The sequence below is a fragment of the Ornithodoros turicata genome, chromosome 2 (genome assembly GCF_037126465.1).
Source record: "Ornithodoros turicata isolate Travis chromosome 2, ASM3712646v1, whole genome shotgun sequence".
In the NCBI taxonomy this organism is placed as follows: domain Eukaryota; kingdom Metazoa; phylum Arthropoda; class Arachnida; order Ixodida; family Argasidae; genus Ornithodoros; species Ornithodoros turicata.
Window position 1 is genome coordinate 50,155,292 of NC_088202.1, and position 20,966 is coordinate 50,176,257.

Consider the following 20,966-nt stretch of genomic DNA (forward strand, 5'->3'; position numbering starts at 1 on the left):
TCACGATTATTTGTTTTCGCTCTTGCATTACGTCAACATGGGAGACAAGTTCGTAAGCCGAATCAAGTTGTGCTATGAACAGGTTGCAACGAGCCTGGTAATTAACGGCACTCTTACCGCGCCAGTGCCCCTTCGAGCTTCAGTACGACAAGGCTGTCCCATGTCGTCCCTACTATTTGATCTATACCTTTAGCCGTTATGCCAGCGTATCATCTCTCGTGATGACATACGTGGTTTCGAGCTTCGCGACGCTGTGGTGAAGGTCGTGGCGTACGCGGATGACCTTGCGTTTCTCGTGACAGACAAGCCAAGTGTCGTCAAAGTTATTAACGAACTTCATGTGTTTGGTCAAGTCTCTGGGGCACGTCTAAACAAGGACAAATCTCTGGGGATATGGTGCGGTCAATGGGGAACAGCCCCGGAATTCTTTTGTGGCGTTCAGTGGCAAACCCGTGGTCCTTGCTACCTTGGGGTCCCGTTAGACAAAAGTTGTAACACGACCTCCTTGTGGTCGGAGCGATTACAAAACATTAGGACACATGCTTCGACCTGGAAAAAACAAGATCTCTCAATGTTTCAACGAGCTTCTGTGTGCAATGTTTTTCTGGCCGCTAAGCTGATTTACCTCTTGCAAGTCCTGCAATGCTCCCGCAAAATTATACATCGTTGTCATCGCATATTTGCCACCACAATATGGTGTTCAACGTTCGAAAGGATGCGAAGACAAAACCTGTTCAAGAAAGTCAAGGACGGCGGACTAGGCTTACAGCATCTCTACATCAAGCAACTCGTCATGAGACTGTTTTTTTATAGGCAGAGTTCACACCCGATTCTGGAAACCATCAAGCGGGCCCTTGCGTACAACTACATTCCCGATATATATGTTGGGTTTCACGAAGAAAGTCTACGCTTAAGCGGGTTCTACAAAGAGGTTGTCGAGAGCCTAAACTTCTTGAAGGCTAGATTCAGCTTAGAGTACCTCTTTTCTGTCGCCAAGAAAACGTTGGTAGCTCATCTTCTCGATGTACTCTTTCCTGTGCCCGTCTACCGTCAAATCCCCTCCGGATGGCACGGCACGGATGTATTGTGCAGAGTCAGGAAGATGCCGGTCAAGCCCAATATGAAGTCATTTTTCTTTAAATTACACACGTCCACACTGCCCGTGAAAGCTTGGCTTCAACAGAAGGGATTCTATGTTCCGTGGTCCGTGAATTGCAGATTTTGCAACACGCCCGAGACTGTCGATCACCTTTTTCTGGACTGCACAGAAGCTTTATTCTTTTGGGATGACTTACAGTTCAAAGTCCTTAAGCGCCGTCTTTCGCTTAATCCTCACACTATCCGCTTCCTCCCATTACGCCCCGGTGAAAATGTGAGATACGATATCGTTCTTCTTGTTGCCATGTACTGTTTGTGGAAGCTTCGTATGGCCGATAGGAACGAAGAGCCCTTGTGTCCTCCTATGAATTATTTCAAAGCCGAACTACTGCAGGTAAAGTTAGCTTGTATTCAGCTCTTAGAAGTGCCTGAGTGGTTAGGTACAGTCTGCGAAAGGCTGAATGTTTTGTAGAAATTGTGTTATTAACGTGTCCGGTATAGAGGAGAAACATCGTATTCTCCCTCTGTGATTTTGTCGTATTGTGCATGGTATTGCGAGGTATTGAGTCGACGTGACTCAGAGTAGTAAGCTCTGAAAAATAAAGGTGGAAAAGAAAAAAAATAGAGCCCATGGTCGAGTGGCTGGAGCTGCTCGTCTGACAACCTAAAGGACCCAAGTTCGATTCCTAGTTTGTTTCACCATGACGTCATTATTCTTTAATCTTATCATTGATATCATATCACTAAGATTAACTATGTGATGTCACTGATAGTTAATCGGTGGATACACTATCTTATCCACTGACCTCACTGATATGAGGGCGGAGCGGCTGCGGCCTGGAGTGACGTCATACGTCCTTGATGACGTCATTTCCTGTTTGACGTCATTTTCTGGCTGTAGAGTTAATCTATACACTACTGTGGTGGTTGTCAAAAATTACGGATCACGCGATAAAATATTAAAGTCGCCGTTCATAAGCATGCATCAAAGAAGGCATACACCATGTTACGCATGGAAGGAACACTCGCAGACCCGTTACCAACATCTGCAATCGTTTAATGTCAATGTCAATAGACTTCCTCGTGTCTCTGTTCCCTCTCCCGTGCAACTGTTGGCACCCGCTTCCTCCTCTATTTACAACATGCTCCCGGACAGGCCTGTGATACCTTCGTCATTGTGAGCCTCTAGCAAGTACAGACGCTGCGCGGAACCTAAAACCTCTCCCTGGTTGGGAAGCAACCGTTTGCATGCCTTCCTCCTCTATTTACAACACACCACAAACCAAAATTTTGGCAATTTTGGCACTACACCACGGCGCAGCTTGAACAAAAATATAGTCGGGAGTATTTGTTTGGTGAAATGAAATGATGCACGTGCCGCAGGGTAGGACTGCGGATAATTTCGACCACCTGAGGTCTTCTCTACATGCACCAAACAATCTTTGACACACGAGGTGGAAGCAATGTCTACCTCCCTCGCTACCGTTCTCGGCCGGGATTGAGGCCGGGATCTTGTGCTAAGCAAGCCAACACGTTAAGGACTGAGCTACCAAGGCCGGCAGTAGTTGAAATTCGCATGCCACTCGTCTTCCTAATGTTATAGAGAAAGCGAAGAAGCGACGTAACGGTCCACCAGCTATTCACGATTCCAGCCAAGCAGTGCCCACCTGGCGTTGATTTTGAAAAGCTGCGACTGGTGGTGCGAGTGCGCGTCCGAACAGGGAAGCGGTATGGCGGTACACGTTTCTCTTGCTTATGGACAGAATGCCGGCAAGAAGAAGAGCATCGACATCGAAAAGAGGAATTTGCGCTACTAATTTCTTGTCAGACTGTTGGGAATACCCCATGCTTTTCTTTGACAGTTTCCTAATCAAGAAGAATGGAACGAAAGTACCATATGTCGACGCATCGCACGACTTTCCTGATCAACTCTGTCACCATGATTTTCTAGTGACACTACACTTCCAACGGAGCTGTTGTTCCCTTCGAACACTCACATGTAAATACTACGGGACTGTCGGAGGAGAAACACAAACATGGTGTCGCTTGCAGATTAAGACTCTCTTCTTGGCAATGAATCCCTGCTTTGCCTTCTTAGATTCTAAAATGTCTTCTTTATTCGCTCGCCTCCAAAGCACCAACAAACTCCTAAGGCGATGTGCTAATTATTTTCAATAATGAATTATAAAAGCTACGAAGTTGTCCCAATGAGAGCATCTGGTTCCTTCGCTCACCTGATGCCGTTGTCGCTATGTGAACAAAAATCCATTCGAAAGATTGTCCACTAAAACTCGTGAAGGAACAGAATTTTTTTTTTTTTTCATTTGCGCAGCTTCGGAGACGCGTCTTTCCTTCACCCGAAATGTGAGAGGGTGAAAGAGCACACTATCGTCTCGCGTCCTGGAAAAGGATTAAAAGTAAACAGAAAATTCAACCCAAGATACGGGAAGTTCCTAAAGCGTCACCCGGTACTTTTTCTTTCTTTTTTTTTTTGTTTCCGTAAGTTCTAGCTCATCTTCGACGTATGAGGCGGCACTGTGCTCCTACACGGTCTCACATTGGGAGTGAAGGAAAGACGCTTCTCTGGGGATGCGCAACGAACAAAATAAAGGAAGAAAGTGTTCTTTCAAGGGCTTTTTGCGGACGACCTATCAGACGGATTTTTGTTCTGAAAACGGTTACGGTATCGGGTGACCACAGAGACCAGACGTTCTCGTTCGGACAATTTTGTAGCTTTTATGATTAAAAAGTTAATTATTCAATGTCAACTGGGAGATGGCCGTAGCAGTTTGCTGCTGCCCTCTTAAAGGGACGGTCTCGTACACCCTGGCCCATCCACAAAGCGTACCACTCGATTCCTCATTGCTGAAAACGTAATACTGTGAATTCGCTCGTCCAGAATCGTCACGGTTATTAAATAAACGAATTGAGTTGATAAGAACAGCGCCAGCACATTGCGATTTCTGTTGGCAACAGCGATATCCGCTACTATGGCAGACCGCTTATTGGATGAACAAATCGTCTGCTCTCGCGCCTTTTTGCAGCGGTGAGAGCAGACCACTTCCAAAAGGTGCTCGAGGATCACGGCGACGGCAATAAATTTGCTGTATGGGGTCTGGTCAAACGAAAGACGCGTATTGTAAAATGGGTAGTTTCATTTTAAATCGAACAACGTGTGAAAGTCGTATTTTTTAATGCGCCCAGAAAAAAAATATATGTTAGAGGACAGCTCGAACGACGCAAATCGCGCCACGTGCCACGCTCGTGCGTGTAGTAGTTTCCGCGTAGGAGAGGGGGAAAGTCTGACGCTGCTTGAGCAGGCTTTCTTCTGGACCGACTTTGACGGGATCTAGCACCGCTAATTTTATGTCTATAGGAACTGGAGGTTTTTTGTGATTATAGGCTGCACCATAGACACTGTCGACAGTCACCCACAGAACTCTGAGAGCCACAGATTTCCTGTTAAAAAATGCCAAACTTGGCGTAAACGTTCAAAAAGGCCAAACTTTGTTACCAATTTGCTTCATGACGGAACCTCTGAGAACATCGGGCTTAGTGCCATTCGATAGGACATTGAAATACCTTTCGTGCTGTATAGAGCTCATTTTTCTCAGCCCAGTTATTTCTGTGTTATTAGCTTGAGAATCACACATAGTAGGCGAAAATTGCCAATGTTGCATCTCAGTTTTCTCAAAAATGCCATCTTCGATTTCCTTGATTATTTCTCAAAAGGTGGCGTCATGTCTGTACTTTAGACGCCAAGTGAGACAATATTTTATTTTTGCCTGAGAGACACGCAGCGATTTTTTTTGTCAGGCAGTGTGCACGAGGCTGCGGCCTTGCGCGCCCCACCCACGAGCACGCGACTTTCAACCTCTTCTTTTGCTACAGGTGTCCCGCTGACGGAGAAATCAATGACCACACTGCGTGAGCTTGTTGTAGTGTCCCCAGAGCATCACTTTACGTTTACCCAATGGCCTCCCAGTTCCGTCATGCTCATTCAAACCGTGGGAGAGTACATGAGTTGCCTGTGCGCCCTTGACGAGAAGCCCCAGTTCGACGAACATACCGACAAAGCAGTGAGAAGAAACGAAGCGCTTCGTAGAGGTCTTTATCCACTGGTAACATCTTAGCTTTTGTTTCAGGTTGCCACCGGTCCCCCAGCAAGTGTGAAAGTCACATCCTTTTCATTGGTAAAAGAACGAAGAACGGAAGTTTCGAACAACGTAAAATGTGCCCATTGCGAGATCCCTGCAGGTGGTGGCTGCCATCATTGGACTAGCAACATCCGATAGCTTTACACATGTCCTTTCACATGATACAAAGTGAATGGGTTCAAGCGCATGGATGCCAGAAGGACTACTGAAGACCACACCGAGAGTTTAAGGTACCTACGGCTACGGGAAACGAGGGATTTTAGTTGTGCGTTGTTCTGTCGGAAATTAAGATTCCCACGGTGACACTGACACATCTCGGTGAGGGCGAACGTGTTATACTTGAGAGCAGCAGCTGTCATCACAGCGGTCTAACGGGTTTTGCACCACTCGTCGTGGTTCCGAAATAACGCTACGGAGCATAAAACTAATTAAAGAGAGCATGCACACCTTCGGAACTATCACTTATTGCGCCCAAGCTAAGAGGCGACTGCAACCACGCGACCACAAATTTGTATTCTCAGGTGTTGTAACTTTCTGTCCCCTGTGGCCGTAGTTCTGCCTTCTTAATATTACCTCGCACGACAGCCTCATAGCGTGCGTATGTGCATTGCCTCAAGCACATGTGCGGGAGAATAGTGAATATGCACACGTGCGTATACGCACACATCGTGCGTGCGACTCCCATGAAAGTGCGTAATAGCAAGTTCAAGTCGCCCACGAAAGTATTGTACTGCGTCTTCAAAGGAAAAAATAAACATACGTACCATAAGTGCAAAATAAGTACATAATGCAACATCTGGGCATTAAATTACAAAGCAAAGACTACGAAGCAAAACGCGCTCGTAAACATACGAAGAGCGCCTTTGTGTGGAAAAATCGCTCCGCGGAAAGGTAGCCCTACGTCTCAATCAAAAAGAGAAAAGCTACTTTACCAGCAGCGCAAAGTACCGGTACAATTCTGCCCCTGTGGTGTAAATCGTGAAAAATATACCGGCTTTTTAGAAATAATTAAGATCGAAGATGCAAAATTTTCGCGTACCACTCGTGGTTTTGCGATACTAGGCGGACAAAGAATGCGCTTGAACCCAGCCACTTTATATCATGTGAAAGGTCATGTCTAAAGCTATCGGATGATGCTAATCCAATGGTAGCAGCCACCACCTGCAGGGGTCTCGCAATGGGCACATTTTACGTTTTTCGAAACTTTCGGTTTTCGTTCTTTTACCAATGAAAAGGATGCGCCTTTCACACTGCCTGAGGGACTGTCGGCAACCTGAAACAAAAGCTAATGTTACCCGTGAATAAAGATCTCTACGAAGCGCTTCGTTTCTTCTCACTGCTTTGTCGGTATGTTCGTCGAACTGGGGCTTCTCGTCAAGGGCGCACAGGCAACTCATGTACTCTCCCACGGTTTGAATGAGCCTGACGGAACTGGGAGGCCATTGGGTAAACGTAAAGTGATGCTCTGGGGACACTACAACAAGCTCACGCAGTGTGGTCATTGATTTCTCCGTCAGCGGGACACCTGTAGCAAAGAAGAGGTTAGTTGTAGCAAAGAAGAGTTGAAAGCTCGTGGGTGGGTCGCGCAAGGCCGCAGCCTCGTGCACCCTGCCTGACAAAAAAAAAATCGCTGCGCGTCTCTCAGGCAAAAATAAAGATTGTCTCACTTGACGTCTAAAGTAGAGACATGACGCCACCTTTTGAAAAATAATCAAGGAAATCGAAGATGGCATTTTTGAGAAAATTGAGATGCAACATTGGCAATTTTCGCCTACCATGTGTGATTCTCAAGTTAATAACACAGAAACAACTGGGATGAGAAAAATGAATTTTATACACCACGAAAGCTCTTTTAACGTCCTATCGAATGGCACTAAGTTCGATGTTCTCAGACGTTCCGTCAAGAAGAAAATTGGTAACAAAGTTTGGTCTTCTTGAACGTTTACGCCAATTTTGGCATTTTCTAACAGAAACTCTCTGGTGCTCAGAGTTCTGTGGGTGGCTGTTGACAGTGTCTATGGTGCAGCCTATAATCACAAAAATCCTCCAGTTCCTAGACATAAAGTCAGCGGTGCTAGATCCCGTCAAAGTCGGTCCAGAAGAAAGCGCGCCCAAGCAGCCTCCGACTTTCCCCCTCTCCTAAGCGGAGGCTACTCCACGCACGAGCGTCGCACGTGGCGCGATCTGCGTCGTTTGAACTGTCCTCTAACATATATTTTTTCAGGACGAATTAAAAAATACGACTTTCACACGTTGTTCGATTTAAAATGAAACTACCCAAATGTGGCCGAACAACAATGTCAATACGTCTCGCATCTTCATTTCGAGCGGGAGTTTAGGTGGATGAATCCACCTAATAAAGGCAGTTGACGCTTATTTACTAACTTGTCTCGCATCGTTCGGTATTTTGAGCACTTCTAGTTCGTCTTACCTGCGAAAAGAATATTCCGTATGGAAGTGGCGGAAACGTAACCCGGGTGTATAACAACTCTTTTGTCGACGACAATGTGACGAAAGTGGATATAGAAAAGCACCTGTTGGGAGTCACACACTCGAAGCATCTTCAACAAAAGGTCTGATTGTCACACGCGTGCGTGTACTCCGCACGTTCCGTTCACGATCCATATGAGGTAAGAGACGTTCTGCGAGCACGATATGTATGGGACGGCACCGGACGCAGCTCAAACTAAAAGATGTCGACCGTCACGCAGTCAACTGTTAGCGGCAAGGGTGTCCAAAGAACTGGATACACGCAGTATTGAAATGTGGGTATTACTTTGTTGATAATAGCCAAAAGTGATGTGTACAGAAATTGTCGGCACCGCACGAAACGGCAGTCCCGCGTACCTCGGTATAGTACTGCGAGAAGGAAGTGCTTGATCCAGCAGGCTACATCAGTTTGTTTTGCATATAGCCTCTCTAAGGTATTATCCCTACCGGAGCAGTATATCGTCAAACTATGCTCAATAATGTTGTCTTGTACCCCTTCAGTAGCTGACACTAACTGATGCGAGTGGCACTCCTTCCTGTGCTAGAATCAACACCTATTAATGGGTCACAAATATAACAACTCCAATTCGCAGGCTTCACAGCTCTATTTAATTTTTCCCTGCACATTGCTGATGTGAGAAAAGTATTGCATAATATAAATATGTAAGTTATATCCACAAATCAGTGTTGTGATTATATGATGTTCAAGCAGCAAAAGACAAGACAACCTTGTTGACAGGATAGGACGACAGGTTGCTCAGAGCTTGCTGCTTGAACATCATTATGACTACCTGATACCAACAACCCAATTTTAACACAATTGGTCAGTGCTGTGGACGTACATTACAATAAGGGACAATAAAAGATGACTACATAAACACTCAACTTCCGCAACCTTTATATTCCACGTGCTGGACATGTTAGTCTGCAACCACTGATATTGAAACAAAATGTGAGCCAGTATGGGCTCATGAACACACCGGTGTAACATGAGCAACAATAAGCCAGACGACATGTAAATATGTTGCAAACCGCTGTTCCATCTTACAAATTTGTCATGGACGTCTAAGTATTTTTGATATTTTTTAAACATTTTCAAATCTTTTATATTCAACGTGCTGGACATCTTAGTGTGCAACCCCTGACACAATCAAAATGTGAGCCAATATGCGCTCATGAACACACCGGTGTAACATGAGCAACAATAAGCCAGACGACATGTAAACATGTTGAAACCGCTGTTCCATCTTACAAATTTGTCATGGACGTCTAGGTATTTTTGATATTTTTTAAATATTTCCAAATCTTTTATATTCAACGTGCTAGACATCTTAGTGTGCAACCCCTGACACAATCAAAATGTGAGCCAGTATGGGCTCATGAACACACCGGTGTAACATGAGCAACAATAAGCCAGACGACATGTAAACATGTTGCAAACAGCTGTTCCATCTTACAAATTTGTCATGGACGTCTAGGTATTTTTGATATTTTTTAAACATTTCCAAATCTTTTATATTCAACGTGCTGGACATCTTAGTATGCAACCCCTGACACAATCAAAATGTGAGCCAGTATGGGCTCATGAACACACCGGTGTAACATGAGCAACAATAAGCCAGACGACATGTAAACATGTTGCAAACCGCTGTTACATCTTACAAATTTGTCATGGACGTCTAGGTATTTTTGATATTTTTTAAACATTTCCAAATCTTTTATATTCAACGTGCTGGACATCTTAGTGTGCAACCCCTGACACAATCAAAATGTGAGCCAGTATGGGCTCATGAACACACCGGTGTAACATGAGTAACAATAAGCCAGACCACATGTAAACATGTTGCAAACCGCTGTTCCATCTTACAAATTTGTCATGGACGTCTAGGTATTTTTGAAAGTTTTTAAACATTTCCAAATCTTTTATATTCAACGTGCTGGACATCTTAGTGTGCAACCCCTGACACAATCAAAATCTGAGCTAGTATGGGCTCATGAGCACACCGCCATAACATTAGCAAAAATACGGCTGTTCCATCTTGCACATTCGTAATGCACGTCTAGGTATTTTTGATATGAAATATTATAATCATCAATGATGATAAGGGCTTATTCGATGCAGAAGCATGGTCTTTGATGCATATATGTTGGATGGTCCTGAAAAGGGCTTTTTTTCATAGGCCAGGGGTAATTGAAGACGTTGACGTAGATCAGCTTATCCTTGATTTTGTCATTTGCTCCAGGTGTAATGACATGAATGGAAAGCCTTCACTTATCACGTTGACAACCTCCTGCCGCTTGCGGGAATGGATAGAGAGAGCAGCTTTCTTCAGCAGTCTATCCAAGTTCTGATACATATGACGAAATGCCCTAATCTGAAATTTTGCATAACGTACCATGAAACACACATTTTTATATGCAAATAAAAAGCTGCGCAACTAAAACAAACCTTACAACACCTTTCAGGAGAATACAACACCATGTGTACGTGACGGATCGAAACAGGTTCCGGATTGCGCGCACAACACATGCTGGTATTGGCGAGCAGTGGCTACACACACACCTGCAATGTTTGTACAATTTAGAATGGTGTCACGATCAGGCGGAACATATATACGCAAAAAAGTGCGCTTTTATGGATGAGTCTTACCCGTCAATCGATTCCGGATCATCTACTACTTTCACTGGCTAACCACGTTGTTGTGGCAAAGGGTCAGTAGCTAAAGGTTCATCGACGTCCCCGGTTCTTCAATCGATCGGCGCCGATGAGCTCATCTTCACCGCTTAGTGACAGGGACCCGTCACTATCACTAAATTTGCTATCAGACATTATCGCGCGTGACAGCTTCCAAGCGCAAAGCGCATACACCTCCGACTGTATTGTGCATTGCGCTTCGGTCGCCCAATGGGCGACCTGCCACCATAAATACCATAACCACGTCACATGTGACGTTGCATGAGAGGGAGTTGAATCAGCTGCGACTTCCGTCGTCTGCTGTCACGGCATATTCCTTCAAATTTCTCGAAAACCACTTCGTTGTTCTGGTTGAAACTTCGCAACTGTGTTTCTGTAGTACTCTTTTATATAATTTCAGCTAAGTTTCGGAATCGCTCGATCTGTACGAGACCGTCCCTTTAAGAGGGGATATCACCGAGGAGCCATCTCCGATTCACGACTTTGTCGCATGTAGATGGCACCACACAAACATCCGGGTCTCATCAAGGTGAAAGCTCTAATGAATACCCCTGTTACGAGTTTCTCCTCCGCGGGATTGTGTAGTTCCATAAACACGTGTGACCTCCTTGACTATTGAGGTGCAGGGATCTTCCGTCTTGTGTGGGTTGCCAAGGTCAACTGAGCTAAAGGAAAAAAGACAGGTCCGACCAAGGCGAATTCTTCTTCATCGGTCCCTGTTTCGAAGGCTTCGGTCCCTGTTTGCTCGAAGCCTGCTCGATAGTAGTTTGCTCGAAGCCTTCGTCGATGCCTCGGAGTTCCAAGAATGGCTGAAACACGACAAGTACTGGCTGAAGCTGGTGAGCTCCCGCTTGAAGTTCTCCGTGAACGGGAAACGGCTCGGCACTACCTCCGTTTGCGTGCTCACATTCCCCGCCACCCGCTACTCAGGAAAATTCGATACCGCCCTGGAAGCAACTTCTATCGAGTAGCGCAGAGGACACGCCAGACTCTCACTGGCTTCATAACTAAGGACACTATACCGCCGGAAGCCCCCTGGTCTCTCCCGGTACCGCCCACGTTTGTACGCCTCCCAAACCTTCTGCAAAGAAGAGATCAGGTCCCCCCTCAAGTCCTCCGAGCCCACTTTCATGCTCTGGTAGACGAGAAGTTTTCTACGTTTACGGCAGCATATACAGATGGCGCATCCCGAAACAACAAGTCCGCCTCAGCCTTCGTCATTCCATCCGAAGGCGTCGTGCACGGAAGACGCCTTTCACATCCAACCTCCTCCACAGCTGCGGAACTCTATGCCATCCTTTTCTTTCTACAACACATCGCTGATTTTCCACCCCGGGAATGGGCAGTCTTTACAGACTCCAAATCTGCACTTCAAGCAATTGAAACTTCCGGCATACGAGGCCCATCCGCACCCCTAGTCACCGACGTGTTAATGGCTTACCACACTATCTACGCCGCAGGCCACAGGCTGGTTCTCCAGTGGGTTCCAGCCCATTGTGGTGTCGTGGGGAACGTGCAGGCCGACAGCGCCGCAGAAGCAGCACTCTCGTCTCGGAACCGGACCCGTATTGTTCTGCTCAGAGGAGACCGCCGTTCAATTCTGCGACGTCTAGTGACACCCCTGGCTTCCCGCCAACGGACAACCGACATTCTTCCCCCCTCTATGTTGAACAGAGTTGATCCCATGCTCGCTTTCCGCATGCCACGAAACACATGTCGTCAGGATGCTGCATTAATCCACCGCATGCGCCTCGATGTGGCCTTTACAGCTCAGTGGCGTTACCGCTTGAGACAAATTGATTCTCCCACCTGTTGCCACTGTGGTGCTCTTGAGGATCTGGAGCACATTCTTCTTCATTGCCCTCACTACGAACCTTCCCGAATCACACTCTCCGAGTCTCTTCGTCAGCTGGACTCTCGCCCTTTCTCCCTACCGAAATTGCTTGGTCCCTGGCCCAATCCAGCCCAGCAACGCTCTGCGCTCAAAGCTCTTCTGACATTTCTGGACACCATCAGACTTCGATCGTTATTGTAAAGGGGCTCGTTATTTTATTCCCCCATTCCACCAAGCACTGGGGTAGAGTATCGCCTGTTGCGATGAAACTCCCCACTCTCCAAGGCCGAAAATAAAGTTGTTGTTGTTGTTGTTCTTCTTCATTGTCCCTTTGTGGACAGCGTCTCCTGACTTCTGGGGTTGATATTCTGATTATTATTATTATTATTCCATGTCTGAGTTCTTCGACACCAGCACGCAAAGTCGAAGTGTTACGTTTCGTTCGCTGCGCTTATTTCTTTAAAATTATATTGACCTGCTGATGTTTCTTTGGCTGGGAGTTGCAAAACATTTCGCAGATAGAAGCTAGGCTTTCGTAAAGCCAAGTGCTGTGTATTCACAGAAAAAATGTGGTGCATTGATTGATTGATTGATTACATTACCATATAGAATTTCTCCAATCTGCAAAACACACACGCAAGCGAACCTATGCTTGATTAACGATGAAAGGAGAAAGTCACTGAAAAGGTTAGCCAGCTGTGGGACTCGAACCCACATCTTAGTTCTTTCATGTCTATGCTTGATGTTTACGAGTCTCGGGATCCGGACAAAATGTCCCCGGACAAAACGTCCCCGAAAATGTCCCCGGACAAAATGTCCCCAGATGCCGTCCGGTTGCACAGCCGTTGGTACCTCATATGTGACAAATGTTTTTCATGCTATCATGTGCAGGGTTGATTGATTTAAATCAGCCAGATTTAAATCACCGATTTTAATCGCGATTTAAGTCATGAATATTAATCAAGATTTAAATCACCTCCCTTATGTTATGTTTGAATTCGAATAGTAACATAAAACTGGAGACGCTGGGGAAGATGAGACTGAGCCTGGGAATGAACCACAGCCTGAAATATATTATACTTCAGTGACTTTTAGCACAAACAGCGTCACGTGGCCCCTTCAGTGGCTCTCCGGCACACTGGCAAACAATTTGGTTACACATGGCGGGTGGTCATTCCACGAGCGTAGAACTTTTCCAGTTATTTCTTTTTCCTATTACTATTCAGTGTAATTCATAATATATAGTTTTCAAATAGATCTCCATTTGTATTAGCTAGTAACTGTTAGCCGCACTGTTAGAAGTCTAGACGCCCTTCTTTGTATGTGCTCAAAAAGTGATTTCGCTACTACGAGGTGGCACACGGAAGCCATGAGGTGAAGATCTGTCTTAGAAGACAAAAATCAACCCAGTGATTTAATCAATATTCATCATATTTAAATGAAAAAAATCTGAATAATTTGATTTTTTAATCCGCCGAACAAGAACGCAGTTGAGGACTGGCAGACGGCTGAGTGACGGCAGCTGGGGACATTTTGTCCGAGGCCTTTTCGGGGGACATTTCGTCCGGGGACATTTGAACCCACAGAAGAAAAAGAAAAGGCCATGGCAGTAAAAGAGTCGCAGTCGGTAAAAATGTGAGCGATATCGTTGGGTGAGCTTTTGTCCGATGAGCGATTGTCGGCGCCCTGGTGAACTTCATTCCGATAGAAATTAATTCGCAGCGGCACTACATGCGAAACGAATTGTAAATAGCTGTATTCAAAACGAATATGCGAAATTTTTCTTCTTTTTTGTTTGTTTGTTTGGTTTTTCAGCTGAAGAGGGGAGACCACTGGTTATTTTCATATCTTTGTCATTCACGAACAGCACAGCGGAATAGAACAGTGCGGAACAATCACGCATACCAGTAGGACACATATTGAAAAAAAAAAAAAAAATTACCCCAAGCTGGGAGCAACCTCTACATTTTCTGGGCACCTTTTTCATTGGTAGGGAAAGATCTGAAATGGGATAGCGATATGTGCGCTAAGCTACCCGAAATCTGCGGGTGCTACGAAGATAATTTCGCCATGGTACAACGAAAAATAATGAATTAACAGCCATATAAAACCTTAGTTCAACGTTGTTTATAGTATGCATCTGCAGTCTTTTTCGATTTTCGGATTCGGTGAATCTGCGTTTGATGAAACGTTCATTCGACGTTCATTCAGCCTTAGTTGGGTTCTTCTTTTTTAGTGACTCTAGTTCTACTATAGCCAGCGGAGGTCATTGTAATAACGTTCTGGAATCTCATTGTCGCCCTCCCAAATCCCTTCCTACACCAGAGGTGTGGTACATGAAGCTTTTTGGGGTTTAGTGAGTCATGGGGAAGTTCCACGCAATGTTCTCCTACAATCGGGTCAATGGCTTCCGGGGCCATAAATACAGTAGCCGTACAGATCTACCTCTTCTACGCGTTTGCGTTTTTTGCTGTTCTTCAGCTGTTCCGCTGTTGAACAGCTTTTTCTTTTCCCTTTCTTTCTTTCTTTCTTTTCTTCTTTTTCTTGAGGCACACAAGGACGGGTATAATTTGCGTGAATGTAGAGTAACGACCGGAGTAACGCGTTACTTTTCTACTCGTTACTCAATCACATTCGGAGTCGAGTAATTGTTAACGGTAATCAATTAGCTTTTGCGTAGAAGTAACGGTAACGGTAATCAATTACTTTTGTCGAGTAACGGGCACAAGACCATTTTTTTCTACACCCGTACGCATGGTATCCACCACATGCGAAATCATTATTCAGCATGAAACGGACGTAATCTTTAAATTTCCTTATCAACTTAGCTTATCTTGCTACAATTTACCTAGACGTTTCGTGTCCTCCGTTGCTTTCCATGCTGGAGCAGCGCTCACATTATTTTATGCCCTCTAGTCTAACGTGTGCCGCTTCGACATTATTGAAATGTTTCTCCCTGGTTTTCTTTTAAATAACCAATCAATCAATTATTGAAATGTGTTCGGTTTGGAAGAAACATCGATGCGATTAGGAATTCGAACGTTGAATTGCATGTTTGATTCGGAATTCAAACAGAATATACGACTACTCGCTTCGGGTGTAGGACAAAATGTCCCCCGAAAAGGCCTCGGACAAAATGTCCCCAGCTGCCGTCACTCAGCCGTCTGCCAGTCCTCAAATGCGTTCTTGTTCGGCGGCATAATGCCCCGTGGAGACACTGTGTCCTGGGCCAACTTCTCGGATCACTGCAACTACGACCCAATTAAGAGCTACGCCCAATTAACTGACGGGCAGCGTGCCGCAGAGTGGGACAATTATGGAAGTAGGAGCTGTTGCTTAAATAAATTGCAATTATACATGTATAAACAGTATAGTTATATATATATAAACGCAAAAATATGCGTTTTGGTCTATAAGTGTGCGTGGGTACCGAAATCCTGACCCGCACCCTCCCGCGACCCGCGCATGTGCCACCCGCGTCCGCAACACGCATTTACCCGCAAGTATTTTAAAAAGTAACGTGAGCACCATATTCGACATATTTCATGCAATGCAACGTCGGGGACCGGCTGATCATAGCTTGCATCGCAAAAGTTCTGAAAAATAGCTACCAACTATTTACTTTTCGAAATTTTTCCCTTTACTGAGTGCGAAAAATTACTGGCATTAATGGCGTGCGGGTAATGCGGGTATACCCACAAGACACTCCGACGGGGCCCAACCGCACGTAGAGCAGTACGTCGTAAATAAGAAGTCAAATTGCTCTGACGGCCTATAGGATGCGCAACCTCCACATAATCAGGGTTGTAAAAAATCGTGATTAAAAAATCAAATTATTCAGATTTTTTCATTTAAATATGATTGATTAAATCACTGAGTTGATTTTTGTCTTCTAAGACAGATCTTCACCTCATGGCTTCCGTGTGCCACCTCTTAGTAGCGAAATCACTTTTTGAGCACATACAAAGAAGGGCGTCTAGACTTCTGACAGTGCGGCTAACAGTTACTAGCTAATGCAAATGGACATCTATTTGAAAACTATATATTATGAATTACACCGAATAGTAATAGGAAAAACAAATAACTGGAAAAGTTCTACGCTCGTGGAATGACCACCCGCCATGTGTAACCAAATGTTTGCCAGTGTGCAGGAGAACCACGGAAGGAGTCACGTGACGCTGTTTGCGCTAAAAGTCACTGAAGTATAATATATTTCCAGGCTCAGTCTCATCTTCCCCAGCGTCTCCAGTTTTATGTTACTATTCGAATTCAAACATAACATAAGGGAGGTGATTTAAATATTGATTAATATTCATGACCCAAATCGCGATTAAAATCGGTGATTTAAATCTGGCTGATTTAAATCAATCAACCCTGCACATGATAGTATGAAAAACATTTGTCACATTTGAGGTACCAACGGCTGTGCAACCGGACGGCATCTGGGGACATTTCGTCCGGGGACATTTTGTCCGGATCCCACTCGCTTCCGGTTGACCTTTCCTTTTTCCTTTTTCTTTAATTCATCTTCATATCCCCCCCCCCCCCGTGTTTATTAACACTGTAGCAAAAAGCCGACGTCCAAAGTGAACAATCCCACGCGCATCAATATTGGATGTCCCTCAGGGGACATTTTTTGTGTGCACATTTCTTCCAGCTGATAATTTTTTCAGTGGCATTTTGATTATTTGGGGGGTGGGGGCATTTTTTCCTAAAACCCTGCACCGGAGCAACTAATAACAAAAGCAGTGCCGATTTTCATACTCAGTGCAATTAAACACTTGTATGCTTTCAAAGACAGCACCATATAAAAGTAGGATACATGGTCCTTTCACCGAAAAATTGGCGGCCACTGTGCACAGAAAACAAACAAGGGTGATCGACATAGCTGCAGACTTGCCTGCCGGAAAACTTGCATTGCCATACCGATCAGGTCGGAAAAACCCTAGGCAGGGAACAGACTGGGAGATTGCGACACACATACTATCTCCAACAATCCCAAACAGCAGACGCTTTTGTCATTCCCTTACCTAATCTCCCATAAAGAGCTGTTTCAAAGACTTCATCAGAGAGAATGGAACCTTTCAGGAAAGGGAATCTAGGATAGGGTGTTGGATTTACGCTGCTGTATGGCGGAGGGATTCTTTGTACCCCTTTAGCCCGCGATATGGCGCCACAGGAAGGCGCAAAATGCAGCGCGTTACCAACCTTCACATTTTATCATATATCGAGAGAACAGATAATCGGATGTGGATGATCCTCGTGTTAAAATGCTCTAGAAAGATTTTTGCTTTGCCGCTCCAGGAAAATTTCCGCATAGGTCTCTTAGTTTTTTTTATCAGAGCGTGTCAAAGTTTGAGTATCCAATTTTGGTAATTTTTTGTACTTCAATAACGCGTTTAGAAAAATGTCTTGAGAAAAGCAATATTTTTTCCTGAAGCGACAAAGCGCATTTCCGAATACTATCCAACAAAACCAGTCTTGTGAAAATCGGTTCATTATTTACCGAAAGAGACTGCAAAGTTTGTCCCATAGAAAATACATGGGGCCGCCGGAGGTGGTATCCCCTCTTAAGGAGTGCCCTTCAGCATATGCTGTATTGCAACTGACTTCACCTCGAAAAGTAATATATATATATGACGGGAGGACATCACGTTCCACGTGACCTTCAGACGCCGCTCGCTCAAACGTCGCGCACCTACCCATTGCTGATGAAGGCCCAATAAGGCCGAAACAGCTGTGCAATGCTGGTGTGGCGACGTTTGGGACTTTTAAACGTATGTTCAACGTGCAGCCAAAGAGCCTATGCTATTTTTTTTTTTTTTTTCACCGGCCTCGGTGGCTCAGTCGGTAGCGTGTTCGCCTTCTGATCCCGAGATCGCGGGTTCGAACCCGGCCGAGGACGCCAGCAACTTGGTGGCAGGGTACAAGTTGCTTAGACACGCCGTCTTCCGCGAGGGACGTTAAATACGGGGTGCCGTGTGATGAGCTTTCATCGCACGTTAAAGAACCCTCAGGTGGGCAAAAGCAATCCACAGACCGACCGCTGTGGCGTCGCTCATGATCTCAGTTGTCTCGCGACGTAAACCCCCAATTATAAAAAATATTTTTTTTTCACTTAGTACTTTACTGGCTTCGCACTGGACTTTCAGAGGTGAGTTTCTCACCCTGACTGGAGGACATCACGTTCCACGTGACCTTCCGACGCCGCTCGCTCAAACGTCGGGCACCTACGCATTGCTGACGAAGGCCCAATAAGGCCGAAACAGCTGTCCAATGCTGGTGTGGCGACGTTTGAGACTTATAAACATATGTTCAACGTGCAGCCAAAGAGCCTATTCTATTTTTTTCACTATATATATATATATTTATTTAAACAAAATCTGTTCACATTTAGTTGGACACCTTGTGTTTGCTGGTTATGTTTCGTGCAGTGAAAAAAAGACACGACATTGGGAGTTTTTAAGTATGGTCCACAATTCACACGAGCTGCTATTACGATGCGAAAGGGAGATTTTTAGCCTAGAAAGGGTCGGTGGTGTCTCGTGAGCGATTTGTAGTACATGCCTAAATCACATCTAAAACTCTGGAGGTCTAGCAGACATCTAGATGCAGACATTCACTAAACATCTAATCGCGTAGAGGTCTAGTAGACTACTACTACTTACTACTTTTGTACTACTAGACCTAGTTTAGACCTAGACGTAGACCTAGTCTACTTTTAGACCTAGCCCTGAAGTCTCAACTTATCCCTGGGTTAGACGTCTATTATTCCACCATGTGGTACGTGGGATGTGGGACGTGCGTTTATGTGTGGATAGTTTTGGCAGGACACTAATATTGCAGTAGTACTACTAATACTTGTTAATACTCATGAATTCTGTCATGAATGAGTCGCTGGTAACTCAGAAAACTAATGAGTCCCCGACTTTATCCTCTCACAGAGTGGAAGTGTGTCCCAGCCCTCCAGCCTAGTAAAAGTAAGTCTTCAGAAATAAATGCTTCGACCCGTAATGCTTTTATTCACATGCCTGCTTTCCTTATGGTGTTGCAGTGTGTCCTGAAAGGGCTCTTTGACCTCCTCGACTACGGAGAATTACAACCTGGACACCTAGTAAATATCGTCATGAAATTGCTCCTTGCTGTGCTATCAAAGACAGGATGTATGTGGAACTACACCTTTTTGAATCAGAAAAACTGAGAGGGACGCATCATTCGACAACTCTCAGTACTGGATGGGGAGTAGCATAGCGCACGTGCGTCATATATCATGAACAATATGTCACGTGTCCTTCCTAATGACACTAGTGCCCACTGGCCACGCCCAGCAGACAACAAATGCAGCCGCAATAACACCATTCACCCAGTCCCAGTTGCGTCTGGACCAGTTCAGCTGGGACTGGGTGGACAGGTGCTGTAGAACAAAAATATTGAGAAATTCGTGTGGTTTCTGTGGTCACGGCTGCTCAAATTAAGTGACTGTCCAAGCACACACCACAATTGCATGTTGCAATTGAATGCATATTTACTTGTGCCTTTTCAGCCCTCCAGAAACCTTACTCTGCTGGGGCTCAAAGTAAAACACCTCAAATACTCTGTTGGACGATTCAAGATGTCCACATAGAAGTCGAACAAGGGTCTAGTCAACCAATCTATGTCCGAACAGGGACCACTCCAAGTGGAGCCACTTCAACTGGTCTCAGCTCAAAAATAAGGTTTGCAACCAGCCCCAGGTGACTGGCTAGAAACCAGTTCGGCCAACTTGTACCAGTCGATCAATCTGGTCCCTGTTCTATAAAACAGTTCACCCAGTCCCAGTTGCATCTGAACCAGTTCAGCTGTGACTGGGCGAAATCTGTTATCGAACAGGAATCAGTTCGATCAGCTGGTACCAGTTGGCCCAACTAGTTTCTAGTTGGTCTCAGTCTCAACTGGTGCTATAACCGAAGAGCAGAGGGCTTAACCGCTTGCACATTTAATGAGGTAACGAGCAGTGGGGTATTCATTAGTAGTAAGCACTGACCAAAACTAGAGGAAAACAAACAAAGCCTTCTAGCAGCTATTTAATGGACCCCCCACAGCAATTGGGAACATCCATGAGTCAATACACTAATTGGGGAGCATCTAACACATGTTCAGAGTGCTCTGCCTGTTGCCTGCAAGTTGTGATCATAAAAAATACATAGAAAGAGAGTGGAGGGAGATGATGTAATTTAAAATGAACGACACCATCTCGAAGAAAGTTGCCCGGAATGGCCGCTGACCATCACGGGGTCCATAATTGCAGGGACATGTGACTACATAGTTACAAAGCATCACACCAGCTGGTGCCATCGTTCTTCTTTTGATCACCAGCTTTGGACATCCTGAGATGCCAGGTGTGACGTCATCATGGCAGGGCTGGGCAGGTTTGAAGAGCTCTGAACAAGCAAGAAGACATAGGAACGCAAACCTTTGCGGAAGACAGAACCAAATATGCTAACAAGGGGCACCATCAATAACTAACAACCAGGGTGTCGGAGCGAATCGAAAACCGGAACCGAAAACCGAAAAAAAACGCTATTTTGGTGCGAACCGGAACCGAATCGAAACCGTATACGTTTTTTTCGCTCAGGAGTGAAACCGAAAAATTTATTGAACGGTTTTCGGTCCAAGCAAAAACGTCGCCGGTTTAGCGAATGAAACTGTCGTC

At 45.1% G+C, this 20,966-nt stretch overlaps 1 protein-coding gene across 1 annotated transcript in view; it reads left to right on the forward strand.

Moving 5' to 3' along the window:
- The window catches only part of LOC135383452 (uncharacterized), an 88,426-nt gene that overhangs the window by 21,917 nt on the left and 45,543 nt on the right, over window positions 1-20,966 (forward strand). The window contains exons 4-5 of the mRNA XM_064612896.1: window positions 19,219-19,254; window positions 19,329-19,437. Of these exons, the coding sequence (XP_064468966.1) occupies window positions 19,219-19,254; window positions 19,329-19,437 (145 nt within the window). The remainder of the gene's footprint in view (window positions 1-19,218; window positions 19,255-19,328; window positions 19,438-20,966) is intronic.